Raw genomic sequence first — 14,486 nt, forward strand, 5'->3', positions numbered from 1 at the left:
GAATGTCCAAGGTTTCCTTGTATGTGAATGTATTCTGATCTCCCCACTCCCTCTGGTACATTCTGTTAATAATTAGTCGTCCAAATGGGGATGTACCATTGTCAGTACAGCTATGCAATCCTTTATCCGAAATGCTCATGACCAGCTAGTTTTTGGAATTTGGAATTTTTTGAATTTTGGAATAAGTGACAGTTTGATGGTGAAATTAAAAAAAAAACAACTTATTGAAGTTACAATTTACAACAGACTCACTGAGTAATACAGGCTCTGAGACAGAATTGAGGCCTGCCAGTGCTGGGCCACGCCCACCCACATAATCTCTGAATGACCTGTATCGAGTGGGTGTGGAGTTGGGTTAACTGCATGCCAAACAACCTTGTTAACAAGAGAAAAACTTCACCGGAAAACTCTGATTTTGGAGCTTTTCGGAGTTCGGATAAAGGACTCTACCTGTAATCCATAATCCATAGTTTGACCTGAATGATGTAATATTTATCATGATTAATTTTTAAGCTACAGAATGATCTCATTACTGTCAGCAATTAGGGCTTTGAGAGCAATGCGCCAAGTTTTTTGAAAGGATTTTTACAATATAGTAATTGTTTAATGTAACAGCCTTATGAGTCTTCAAATATCCATTAAGTTTTAGTTTCCTCCATCCTTATGATTTCCCTTGTCATCCTCTCTTTGCTTCCCCTCATTAGAGAGCCTATGACTAGAGGGCATAACCTCAATGAGGATCACCCTTTTAAGACAGAGATAAGGAGAAATTTCTTCTGAGGTTAGGGAATTTGCAAAATTCTTATCCTCAATGGGCTGCTGAGGGTAGGTTTTAAGTATATTCAAGGCTGAGATGGAGAGGTTTTTACTCAGGGACTCAAGGGATTTAGGTAAAAAGCAGGAAAGTGGACCTGAGGAATATCAGCCATGATCTCATTGAATGACAGAGTAGACTCAATGAACTGAATGGCTTGCTTCTGCCACTACATTTTAAGGTATTTCAATGCCTGATCAAGAAGCAACCTCCCGAGCGCTAAGGCTATCAGGATCCTGCCAATGGCATTCTGAAACTAACCACTTAGCAATACGGAGCAGCATCTGCGGCTGAAGTATCTCATCAGTCCTTGGCAGCTCCCTTTCATCTTTCTTTCCCAGATCAAGAACTTTGTTTGTTGAACCTTGAGGTGTTAGGTCCTATTCCATGTTCGATACTTCCTAAGGCTGCCTTTTACAGCATCATCACCAAATTTAGAGAATGTCTTATGTTCATTAGGTTTCTGTAATAAGCCCACTGGAATGTATTTGATTCCCCTTCTCCCTTGGGACTCCCCACGATTGTAAGGATGTGGAGGTCCAGCACATTGTTTAAACCTAGCATCTGTCCTGCAGTTTAGATAACCTGTCAGTATGATTTACCAATAGCCTCCCTCAACTCTTTTACAGATAATCTTGGTAGGCAAATTCATTCTCTAATATCCACATCTGAAAGTTAGCAAAAACTTCAAATTTGTTAATGCTGTGGTACTTCATAGTCAGAGACCTACCTATCCACTGTATGCTGTTAATGGTGCTTAGCTTTCAACATGCTCACTCATCCTGGGGGAACAATTACTTTACCCACAAATGCAATGCAGTTCAAACAAATCCTAAAAATTCATATGTTGTATAAATTTTATAGGAACCCTACAATCCTTATTGTGTCCTAATGAATAATTTGACATTGGCAATTCTTCATGCTTCAGTGAGATCTTTAGGGAACATTCAACCAATCTTCTATACAGTAACTATTGGGTTTAAAATGCCTACTAGAATAATCAATGAAATTCTGGCCATACGTTCATTAATTCTCTTAAACAATGGCTCTATTTCAATAAATCATTATCATTAAGTAGCAGTAATGATTAAAATGAAATATAAAGTTTCTCAGATTTTCCTTGTGTTCTTTTCTCTCCCCCAGTAATGAAATTGTACCTCCAATGTAGAATTTTGTTGCTGTTTGGTTTCATCCATTTCCTTGACAGTCACAGTTGCAATTGAATCAGCTAAATGATATTTGGGTTTACCCTTATAAGGGTTGAACTAGGTAGTACAGACAACTTTTTTGTTTTGAAAGAGAAACCATTTTCAAGTCTAGAATCAAGCTTCCTTGTTTTAATGTCATTATATGAAAGTTGGTTTTTTTTCTTTAAATACCATGCAGCAATAGAAATTTACACGATGGAGGCTGACAGATTGCTTGTATGCAATGTTCATGATTAGAAGTTATTTACAAGATACCTTTGAGTTTCATCAGATTTTAGGGCAAACGATTGTCTTTTCCGTCACCTTTGTTTGTGAGCAACAAGTTACAAAGGAGTGAGTGAGTTGACCAAAGTCATGCTTTGATTGGTTTGTTACATGCTTTATCATCCAAGTCATGTGTTGGGTTGAGCCTCACAGGTAGCAAGTCATAGTGACTTGGAATGTGGCTGTTCTTAGGAAGGTCATATGGGTTCTGGCTGCAGCTTGGGGTGATTCCCTGACCTCCTTGAACTACACTTATTGTTGGCTCTAGAAAAAGGAAAATAAAGCATTTGTTAGGTTCACTGAACTTAAATAAAACTGACCTCATTCTGGTCTTTGGAAACTCCAAAACTAAGAGTACCTGCTAAATGAGAATAACAGACTTTATTTTCTCTCCACGAGTGGATCCAATCTGCTCATTTACTGTAAATTCATAACTTTCTTTAAAAATAAAGGTACAAGGAAAGGCTGCTCAATCTTTGTACCTACCCTCACAAATGTCTTCATTTTCTCATCGGGTCATCGCATTAAATAAGCTTGAACAGTGAGCACTTAACTTCGTGAACAAATTATAAGGTGGGCAATAAAAAACAATGAGGCCATGGACTCCTCCATAGCCTTCAAAATGCAGCTCTCCAACTTATTTACTTAGGTTCACTGAAAAGCACAAATATAACTCTTCAGAGCTTATGCTGCATCTGAGTAACAGCATTGAGATACGTTTTACATACCACATATATTTAATATTAGAAAGCACACTGTCAAAAGACCTTCAGAATGAGGTTAAAATTGGCAATCTGGCACACACCCTAACAAGTTGAGTCTCTGTACCTTTTTGCTGACCTTTTTGACTCACAAACGATCAGGAAAGTTGGTCCTTGGTTTGTTGGACACTCTACTATTCTCCTGATCAAGGGAAAGCAATGGCCTGTTAATCCAGAGACCCAACTAATGTTCTGGGGACCCAAGTTCAAATCCTGCTATGGTAGATGGTGGAATTTGAATTCAATAAATATCTGGAATTTAGAATCTAACGATGACCACAAATCCATTGCTAACTTTGGGAAAAACACATCTAGTTCATTAATGCCCTTTAGGGAAGGAAACTGCCATCCTGACCTGGTCTGGCCTAAATGTGACTCCAAATCCACAGCAATGTGGTTGACTCTTAACTGCCCTCTGGGCAATTAGGGATGGACAATGAATGCTGGCCTAGTCAGTGCTGTCCTCATCCCAGGAATTAATTTTTAAAAATCTCAAGGTAAATATCAGAGCTACAGGGATAGCAAAGTCTTCCAGAGACTGGATAGTTGGTAAGTAATTTGTTGAGTTAGAGAATTTGAGTCTGCAAAGGTCCAATAAAAACATTAACTACTGGATGTAAGTTTGCTCGCTGAGCTGGAAGGTGCATTTTGAAAGGATTTCAAATCCTTTGAAAAGGAACCTTTTAGCTCAGCGAGCAAACTTACATCTAGAACTCAAAGTTTGGGTGAAGATTTGTAGCTCGGGTGCTCGTTGTTGTAGTTCTGTTACATCCAGAACCTCAACCTGAGCTACAAATCTCAAAACTCGCTAACATTCACTACATTTAACTAGTTCAAAACAAAACCCTGAATCCCACGAAAATTTACATAAATCAAGAGTGCCGATAATGGGTTTAAGGCAGAGATTGTGTTGGGGCAGTGGAAATATAGGGTTAGTGGCAACTTGGTTGAAGTGGAAAAGGGATCAGTGAGAGCTAGGAAATAATTGAATTTCAAGTGCACCATAACTACTTCTAAAATTATGGCATCCTGTGTTGACAAGAAGGCTGATTTTAGATGTTTTCTAATAATTCTATCTCTACCAGCAAGCACTTGCCAACTTCGTAGATGTTTTTGTTTGTGGAGGTTCCGGTCTCCGTGTAGGGGACATCCCTGTGAACAGGGGACTTCATCTCTACGTAGCTGCTTTCAGAATGCTTGCAGGTTAACATTGGCGGGTCTTTAATGGTAGCGTACGGGTTTTCACTGCTGTTTAACGAACATGTGCTGGAACTGCACACTGAGCCCTTCATATAATCTGACAAAAAAAAACAAAAAAGAAATTAGAGATGCCATTTGCCTTTTATACTCATTCTGAGTAAACCACCTTAGGGACATTCTGGCCCAAAGTCGTGGGAGCATTGTAAAACGTCAGGGATTCTTCAGTACATTGTCAAGTGTTCATTTTAGCAGGGAATATTACCTCTGGGAGTATATCCATTCAGTAAGATTCCTCAGTGGGTGTGCCACATAAATTCCCTCTAATATACAGAAAATATGAACCACTTTATGACAAAAACTCAACTTTAATAACTCTAACTTTGCCTGTATCAACTACTGAGCAGACAAAGTAAATGTAAATAAATAGTATCCCACACACTATAATCTACTCATCTCCTTAACACACATCACATATGCTAGGAACACAGGAGCAGGAGTAGGCCATTTAGCCCCTTGAACCTGCTCTGCCAGTTGGGATTATGGTTGATCATCCAAGTCAATGCCATATTGTGTAAATTCTCAACCCTACACTATTAAAACTGACCCCTCACTCTCTTCCTGTCTGCCTACACAGAAGTGTCAGAATTCATCAGATGACACAATAAGCTCAATCTAAATTCACTGCCATTCTAAGATGCAGAGTCTCGGTTATACTGTGGCTTCTACTCATTGTGATTTGTCAATGGATAGGTGTGTCATGGAAGCATTGTGGAAATTCACACTCCCTGGACACAATGTGTGGATATCATTTTAACAAGAATATTATTCTCAGAAATATAGTCATTCAACTGAAACCTTCAACTGGTTTAATACAGTTCACGAAGACAAGTGTACTGAGAGGACTTCAATAATTCTAGAAGCGGCCCTGGCCAGAATAAATCCATTTTAAGAGTTTGCCCTCCTCTTGTAATTTTAACAAAGCTCACATACATTATTGTGTTACTGTATTACCAAATGATTTATTCTGGAAATGAGTACCCCTTTATTGTGAAGTTTTTTTTGTACTTGCCAGCATGACCAGGGCTTTGCTAATGGGATGAGTGAAATTGCTGATAGGCTTTCCAGTTGTACTTGTGTTGGGGGAGTCTATATTCAAGATCTCTCATCTCTCAGCCAGGAGTGTGATGTTCAATCACAAATCAATCATGCTCCTTTCCCAGGACTCAATTTCAGACACAACTGACTTTTGCATGTCTTTAAGTAGTGTCAAAGAGACAAGTCTGTAAATACCTAATAAATACAAACTCTGAGGTTTATACAAATGTTGAAGTGACATCCAGTAACATCCACATAGCAGATTACTTTTTGTCCCAAATTGCCAACATGATGGCCATTGCCTGAACTCCTTTATGTGTAAAACACATCTCAATCCAGTAAACACGTTTCCCTCTAGAATAAAAAAATCAGCATCCATTCTAGGTTTACATTGCCGTTTCCACACGGAAAGCTTTCATTGACATAACGCTGAAAATGCAGATTAATTGAAAGTGATATTTCTTTCAGTGAACAGAAAAATAATTGAACAGAACCTGAAGGTAGAGAAACCCCTAATTGCTGTTCCATTCCAGCTCTCCCTTTATTGCAACAAGAACAAGAACTAAAAATTAGCAGCAAGTTCCAAAATTGGGTGAAGGAGAAGCAAAGTGTATTGAAAACCTTAGAGAGAAGAAATTGATTAGTGGTAGAGCTCAAAATATTAAACAATATCTTATATTTCAAAGCTTTAATGTGCCCCAGTGTTGGAGTTTTAATCAGTTACACTCATTCTGTTTTCAGTGTAAGTCTTGTGAGTTGGCTCCTACCATTCAGAGAGTTGACTCTTGCACCTCTCCCCCAAATATGTATGTCTCATTTATTTTTGAGATGAGACAGCTGCTGCCAGATGGCAAGGATATATTTTGCAATATATTAACCAAGAATCAACTCTCAGAATCCAAGTTAAATAAGGCTTTGTTTTAGATTCCAATTCATGTTCCTTTGTCATCTTTAGTGAATGAATCTTGCTGGATTCTCTCACTGCCAATTGATATTTCACCTGAGGTAATTTGTTATAAGTGAGTCTGCATAGTGAATGTTGGCAAACTCAACTGTGGACAGCATCACAGCTGTCCTCACCTGGCTTTGAGTTATCGAGTCATTCAGCATAGAAACAGGGTCTTCGGCCCATCATGTCTATGTAGACCAACAAACACCAAAACTACACTAATCCCATTTACCTACAGGCTTATCTAAGAGTTTTACAACAAGTGAACACAGGATAGTGATCAGAAGCATGGTCCAGCTCACAATGACCAGAAACCATTGTAATAATATTATTGACCTATTTGTCATCTCTTACGCTGAGACCACCACAGATTTCACATCAAAGCTGGGTCAAAGTCAAACTCTTTGTGCTATACAGTTAAAGGAAAATCTACAAGTATTGGAAAACTTAAGTAAAAAACATAAGATGCTGGAAAGAACAATTATGCGAGCACCATAGTTAAAAAAATAACACATTTGCAAGGCCATAGGAAAAGCTTGGGTGTGGCACTACATTGCATAGTTCTTTCAAACAGCCAGCACAGATATGAAGGGCCAAATGGACTCGACTGTAACAGTCTGTAATTCTAAAACACGTAGCTTGGCAGGAAACATCCAAGAACAGAAAATACAGGTTATGGTATTTTGTGTTTTATAATCTTGTATCAGGACAAACCATAAAATAGCATCTGAAACATCACAATTTTGTCTGACCTGTACAATGTTACACTAAGGTAAATTGGTAAAGAGAGATTACACAGTGGGAGTCCACAGTGCCAAACAATACTAGACTGATTTACAGAATAAGATTTGACACAAGGGATATACTGTACAAGCTAGGATTGGAGATAAACATTAGATGCAAAAACTTGTGACATTTGTATCATCATCATCATCAGCAGAAGGGGAGAGCAGAAATCACTGCTAATGCTGGAACCTAACACCAGCAAGTGTAGTTTTAGCAAACAGGAAGTTCGACTTAATACATTTGATTTTTTTCTGAAGAGTTATTATGGTTTGAAGAAATTAGGCAGATGTAGGTGAATTTAATGAGCTGAAATACAGGGTTTATAGACAAAACAGCCAAAGTGAGTATTAGAATGAACTTAACTATATGCGCCATTTATAGCTAGAAACAACAGTTCAGAAATGTAAGAGAGAAACTCAAAATGACTGAGAATCAGAAAGAAAAGTAAAGTTGAATTATTAAGAGAGGCAGAATTCAAAGCAGATTAGCTAGAGGTGAAAGTGGACATTGAGGTTTGAGAGCTCCTTCACATTGGAATTCACAATAGGAGATGAATGGAAAATATGGCAATAGGGTCATTGGATAGTGGGGGATGCAGTTATAGCTGGTCTCTCATCTGCTTAAGGGAGTGCTGCACTATTGGATGTGAATGACAGGTCAAGCTGAAGACCCATTACCTTCTCAGATAGATCTGAAACTATGTTGAAGAAAAGCAGAGGATTTCTCCAATGTCCTAACCAATAATTATCTTTCAATACTGCAACTGTTTAAAAAAAAGGCCACTGATTTTATTATGTTAATGGAGCATGCTGTACACAATGTGAACAGTGACATTTCAAAGTACTTCATTGGTTGCAAAGCACTTTGAATGTTCTAAAGTCATGAAAGACACTGCTTTGATGCAAACCTTTCTTTCTAGGGCCTCTGTTTGAATCTAGAAGTCAAACTGACTGTACAGTTTTACAGTTAAACTGACTGTACTGTAGAGTTCTATGTGAAAATAATTTGGATGAGTTCATGAGACATATAAATCTAAACACAAAGCTAATCATACTTTGACTGTTAGCTCCAAATTGTCGATGTAGTTCAGACAAGGCACTAGCATGTGCTAAATGGAAATGTTCACCAATGCAGTGCTGACCAAGGTTCAAAGTGATTACATAAAATATCTTCATTGGGATAAACTGAAACAAGTGACTCAATTCACTGATGGATGGATACAGTGAAAATAATACATTCTTAAAATGAGTATTATCCAAGAATAGTGTAAGAAAAGGCTTTAAATATCTTGTGCTAGGCCATGGGTAACTGACTGAAGTTTAGCTGACATCTCTTTTTTTGGTCAGACCCAGGCAGCACAAAACACATAAAACCGTTCATATTAAAATACTGCCACCCATATAATCCTGAATGTTCAGAAATAAAAATATGTAAGGCAGTTACATCACCACAGAAACACAGTTCTTCAATCTGCCTGTGTTTTATCCTAGAATTAAGGTAATCAAAAGCTTGCTTTTTTCAGAGTGAGGAAGTGAACTGGTGGAAGGCTCTTCAAACTGTCAATGGAGTGTGGGATGCAGATTCAGTCTTAGCTGTATCATTATAGGAAGGTGCAAAATGAAAGTTGGCGCTTGCTCAGTTGGGGGCTAGTGTATGAAAAATAATTAGACATCAATCCATGGGCATTTTCTTGTTTCTGGATAACTGGAATCAGGTCTATTCATCTGCAATCTTGTTCACATCTGGGAAGAAAAATAGTAAGCCCTTGTTAAAGCACCACCAAGCTCACATTTTAATTATTGAATTGTTTCAACCCAATTCCTATTAGACGTGTTAATCCTTCAATTGGAACGAGAAGTGTAGATTTCCATCTTCCTCATTAATGAGGGGTGAATGCAGTCTCTTTACAATCATGTCTGAATTACCTGCATTAGGAATGTAAATGAGAGCACTCAAATGTCTGAACTGCATTGTAACATGATGTTTGCTCTCTGACAGCCCTCACATTATATTTTTCCAAACAGAAACCAAGAACTTAACAACCTCAAGAATTAAAAGAATGTTTATAATGGATATCAGCCCATAGTTTCTCAATATACTGTGTCAAAAAGTCTTTTCAAGGAAGTAAACCGTAAGCCATGTAATACATTTAAGGCAGGATTTTGCACGTCAGCATTGTAATATGAACTGTAGGAATATTGGAGGATTGGGGGAGAGGCTTGCACAGTACACAGAAGTATTCATTTTTGTATTAATGAAGGCATGCACAGGATGAATTTTGTTGATATCATCACTGCTATCATTTTAACCTGACATAAACCTCAATTTCAAAAGCAAAACCATGTTGAGGGCTTACTAACCTAAATTATTCAAGTTACTGTAGTATCTCCATTCAGGATGCAATGAGTTGTTGAAATCTTGTCTACAGCCTTCTTGTCCAGAAAGCTCTATACTCTTGAGACTTGAGAAAAGCTGTTTTTTTGTCTGTTCATGAATTAATAAAAGATTGCAATAGTTAAATGGGCAACTTTTAGCAAAAGTTAGAATGCCAGATATGTCATTTCAATATTATATCTTCACTTTATGCAATAGTAGTGCCACAGATTGGAGTGTGCAACAAGGCAGTCTAGTAAACAATTTTTAGAATAATCTTCCCAGTGAGTCTGGCCATAGCTATAAATTACACTGATTTTTTAAAAAACACTGCCACGCACACCATTGCACCTGGTGGGACACCACTCTACTCCTGCCTCCACACTGTCTTTCATATTCTTTACAGGAAGAAGTCCATACATGGTAAATGATCTCTGGAGCACTACTTACAGGATCATTATTCATGTGTGAAGATAGTAACTGTTGCTTATATTGCTAACAACAAGAACCCATCCTACTCTGACATCATATTGCAGCAATGTCAGATTTTCTTTGCTTCATCATCAAAAAACTTTTTTTTTCAAATGTGAGGTGTCAGGTTGCTCCTTTTTTCAAGCTACTTTCTCCTTCTGTTTCTCTTGCTCTCCCTGGCTTATGCATCGATTGCAGCTTCCAGAGCAGTCAGTTGATTCTCAGATTTAAAATCCTCTGAACTAGTTATTAGGAAATGTGAGAATCTAATCCAGAAATTAGATTCACCAATGTGTAGGTAAATACTTAACTTCTCCCTACAATTAAGTAACTAAAAGCAGAGTCAAAGTTGTATGTCCTATGCTTTCCGGTTATGTCTTTTGTTGCATTTACTAAAAAGCACTCATAAAATGTATAAGGTTTAAGGGTGAAATTCAATAAAACTAGGAGACAGAATAAAAGATTGATGAAGTTTTCTTAATCTGTTGAATCTGCACTTGAAACTTGACCAATCACAGTGTGTTTCATGATTTTTACAGCGTTTCCTTGGGTTTTAGATTCCAATTAGAACTTGAGGCTTACATTAGCCATTGCAGTTTAATGTAATATTGTATCTTACATACCTTGATATAGCATCTTTCATCCGAGTTATTGATAAAACGGGTGAGTCTCCCACTCTGGGATAATGTGTGGTAACTAGGGTTGTTGAAACAGTGAAAGGTGCTGGTATTCTGAGATGGATCTAGAAAAAAATAAGTCAGCACAAAATGTATGTATATGGAGTAAATGTTAATTATAAAGGGAGGGAGAAAAAGGCAAGAAAGAGAGAGATTCAGCAAAATACAGTAAGAAAGTGCAAATGAACAAGTATGAGGCAGTGTGAGGTTGAGAAGTAGGAAAAAGGTAGAGAGAGTGAGATGAGAACAGAGAGACAAGGAGACAGAAAATGAGGGACTGGTCTCTTCCAGACATGCAGCAGACTGCGTTATAATGTTCAGTAACTTCTATATATAATGCTTGTGGATATAGTTATGTTATAACGATTTTCAAATAAGACATAAATGCAAAACAGAAATAAAATTTAAATAAGACAAATTAATGCTTGTCACCAGGTTACAATGCAGCTGTAAAAAGCAGTTATGGAAACAAATCAACAGGAATTAATGAACAATTATCAATCCAGAGATTAACAAACAACAGCACGCAGCCGGACTGCAGGAAGAACACATGATTTCATTATGAGAGTTACAAAATTTACAAGAATTCTTGAAACTGATTATGAATTAAGCACTTTCACAGACTCAATGGGAACACTACACCCCAAAAAGTAAATCAACTTCATGCTGGAACCCAGTGAAGCCAAAAACCTTTGTCAGATTAAAGACAGTATTGCATGGACATATGTTATTACAGTCAAATTCTGAACCTATAAATGACAGGATCCACAAACATAAAAAATATATTTTATTTTCATGGCAAGAAAGGGCAAATGAGTTTCTCCCAGATCACTGCTTTCAACCACTCATTAAGCAAAAACAAAGTTCATCTCTGCCTCCATTTTGCCTCAATTGTTCCCTCTTGTGGGGAATTGTTTAATTACTGGTGAAGAATTGTTGAAGCATTGGAGTGGAGGAGCTGGTGTTGGACTGTGTGGACAAAGTTACAAATCACACACACCAGGTTATCGTCCAACAGGTTTATTTGGAAGCTCTAGCTTTCAGAGTATTGCTCCTTCATCTGGTAGCTGTGGAGCAGGATCATAAGACAGAATTTATTGCAAAAGATTACAGTGTCATGCAACTGCAATGATATACTGAACAAATCTAGATTGTTGTTAAGTCTTTCATCTTTTAGAATGGGTTGCAGATTTCAATTCATTAATATGTCAATCCCAGAACTTCTTTTAAGTCACATTCTCGAGATAAGGTTTTATAAAGAAGGCGACAGCTCAGCTTAGACAATACATTAAAGGTGTGAGGTTAGAATCTGTTTTTATCCCAATCTTGAGTCAAACTGTTTCTACTTCTAAAGTTGAATTTACAAAATATTACATGGATTGACTGCCTGCATTGATCGCCTGCAGATTGTGCATTTTTGAACAATATAGAATGTATCTGCAAATATAATTCTGCAAATACAAATTCACCCCATAGACTTATATATGTGCATGAGAGAGGGAGTATGCATGTGAGTGTGTGTTTGCGTGTGTGCAAGCTTGGTAAAGAGTGTGTGAGTGTGATGGAGTATAAGCCTGTGAGAGGATGTGTGCGTGGGTGTGTGGGGGGGTTGTATGTGTGTATGTATGAGAGAGAGCGCATGTGTATGAGAAAGGGTCTGCGTGAATGTGTGAGTATGTAAGAGCGTGTATGCATGTGTGAGAGAGTGTATAGTGTAGGGGGTCACCTGTAGTGTGACATGAACCCTCGACTTCGAGATAGGCAACAATGCAAACTGACTGAACAGAGGCTGATAGCCATGTTCAGTACTCATGGGAATGGCCTCAACCAGGACCTTAGGTTCTTCTCACACTACAGGTGACCCCACTACACCATACACTCTCACACACACTCTTACATACTCACACATTCATGCAGACTCTCTTACTCACATAAACATACACTCACACCACAGGCTTCTCTCACAGGCTCTCACAGGCTTATACTCCATCATACTCACACACACACTTTACCAAGCTTGCACACATGCAAACACACTTTCTCACGTGTGCACACACACATTCATAGATTCACTCTATCTCTCTCTTTCATGCATGCACGCACACATACAAGTCTATAGAGCAAATTTGTATTTGCAGAATTATAAGTGCAGATACATTCTATTTTCCCAAGTAATGCACAATCTGCAGGCAGTCAATCCATGTAATTTTTAAAAAAATCCACTTTGGAAATAGAACCAGAATGACTCAAGATTGGGATAGAGACAGACTCTAACCTCACATCTTTAATACATTGCCTAAGCTGAGATGTTACTTTTTTTATATAAAACCTCAAGACTGTGACTTAAAAGAACTTCTGGGATTTACATATTACTGAACCGAAACCTGCAACCCATTCTAAAAGATGAAAGATTTAACAACAATCTAGATTTGTTTAATATATCATTTCAGTTGCATGGACACTTTAATGTTTTGTCATAAATTTTGTGTCTATGATCCTCCTCCACAGCTACCTGAAGGAGGAGCAGCGGTCCGAAAGCTGGTGCTTCCAAATACACCTGTTGGACTATAACCAGGTATTGTGTGATTTTTGACTTTGAAGCGTTGGAAGTATTCCCACAGATGGTGAATAAGCCATGATTTCCTCAAGACCAGCAATACTGATGTAGATCAATTGATCTGCATTTATTAGGAGTTACAATCACTCATTTTAATTAGACACATTAGATACTTTGATGTACACTTGGAAATATAGACATACAGATCTATACTTAGCGAGAAAGCTTATAATTTGTTCCACTCTCATGGAGCATGAATGATGCATACACAATAACGTTTTCATATTATAGAAGTTATGACAAAGTTATACCCTAGTTTACAACCAGAGGGAGTGAGAAATGGGAGAAGGGAAGAATGCATTAATGTGTGGAAAAGATAAAAGGGAGAAGTCAGTAGACTGGGGGGGTGGGGGGGGGGGCGCGAGAAACAGAATAAAGGCAGAGAGGAAAATAGCAACCAGAGTAAGCTATACAGTGCCTAGAGTCTGTTTCATAATTTAATCATGGTTCCTTTGTACTGCAACTCCATTTACCAGTCTTTAATCCTGGGAGTCTGCAATATCAATTCCATATCTTAAAATGAAGTGCTTACTTTGTGAAGCTACACCACAGCTAAGTAGTAGAGGCAGCATGCAGTAGAACAAGCAATCCCACAATCAATGCATCAGATCTGCAGTCCTGCTGCATTTGGTTGGACAATTAAATGACCAACTTGATGAGGCTCAATAAACAACAGTATACTCAATGGTGGAAAGTGAAAGGTAAGCAACATTGAAACATTTCCTACAAATTTCTATCAGCAATACTGAAGAAATGGCTTAAATTGATTTTTCTTCAATGTTCTCAACTTCACAGATTCAATTCAATACATAGGATATCAAGAAACGGCTAAAGACACTCAATACAGCAAAGGGTATTGGGTCTGGCAACATCCCAGTTGTAATACTGAATACCTGTGCTCCAGAACTATCTGCTACCATAGCTCAACTGTTCCATATAGGTACAATACTGTCATCTACCCTATTTTGTGAAAACTTGCACAGGTATGTCCTATTCACAAAAAGCAGTACAAATCCAATTATCATCCAATCACGAAATAAGGTAGGTGAACTTGCAGCGTGGGTAGGTACCTGGGATTTCGATGTTGTGGCTATTACGGATACATGGGTAGAACAGGGACAGGATTAGCTATTGCAGGTTCCAGGGTTTAAGTGTTTTAGCAGGGTCAGAGGTGGGGGTAAAAGAGGGGGAGGTGTGGCATTGCTTGTCAAAGATAGTATTACAGCGGTGGAAAGGACGATGGATGAAGACTCGCCATCTGAGGTAGTTTG

General features: G+C 38.1%; 1 protein-coding gene across 1 annotated transcript in view; it reads right to left on the reverse strand.

Annotated features, from left to right (window-relative positions):
• Positions 1 to 283: 283 nt before the first annotated feature.
• Positions 284 to 14,486, reverse strand: part of megf11 (multiple EGF-like-domains 11) — a 359,538-nt gene continuing 345,335 nt past the window's right edge. Inside the window, exons 19-22 of the mRNA XM_043674616.1 lie at positions 10,545 to 10,663; positions 9,438 to 9,561; positions 4,144 to 4,344; positions 284 to 2,550 (exon numbers count right to left, since the gene is read on the reverse strand). Coding sequence (XP_043530551.1) covers positions 2,375 to 2,550; positions 4,144 to 4,344; positions 9,438 to 9,561; positions 10,545 to 10,663 — 620 coding nt within the window. The 3' untranslated portion in view covers positions 284 to 2,374. The remainder of the gene's footprint in view (positions 2,551 to 4,143; positions 4,345 to 9,437; positions 9,562 to 10,544; positions 10,664 to 14,486) is intronic.

Source organism: Chiloscyllium plagiosum, chromosome 32 (assembly GCF_004010195.1).
Source record: "Chiloscyllium plagiosum isolate BGI_BamShark_2017 chromosome 32, ASM401019v2, whole genome shotgun sequence".
NCBI classification, from domain to species: domain Eukaryota; kingdom Metazoa; phylum Chordata; class Chondrichthyes; order Orectolobiformes; family Hemiscylliidae; genus Chiloscyllium; species Chiloscyllium plagiosum.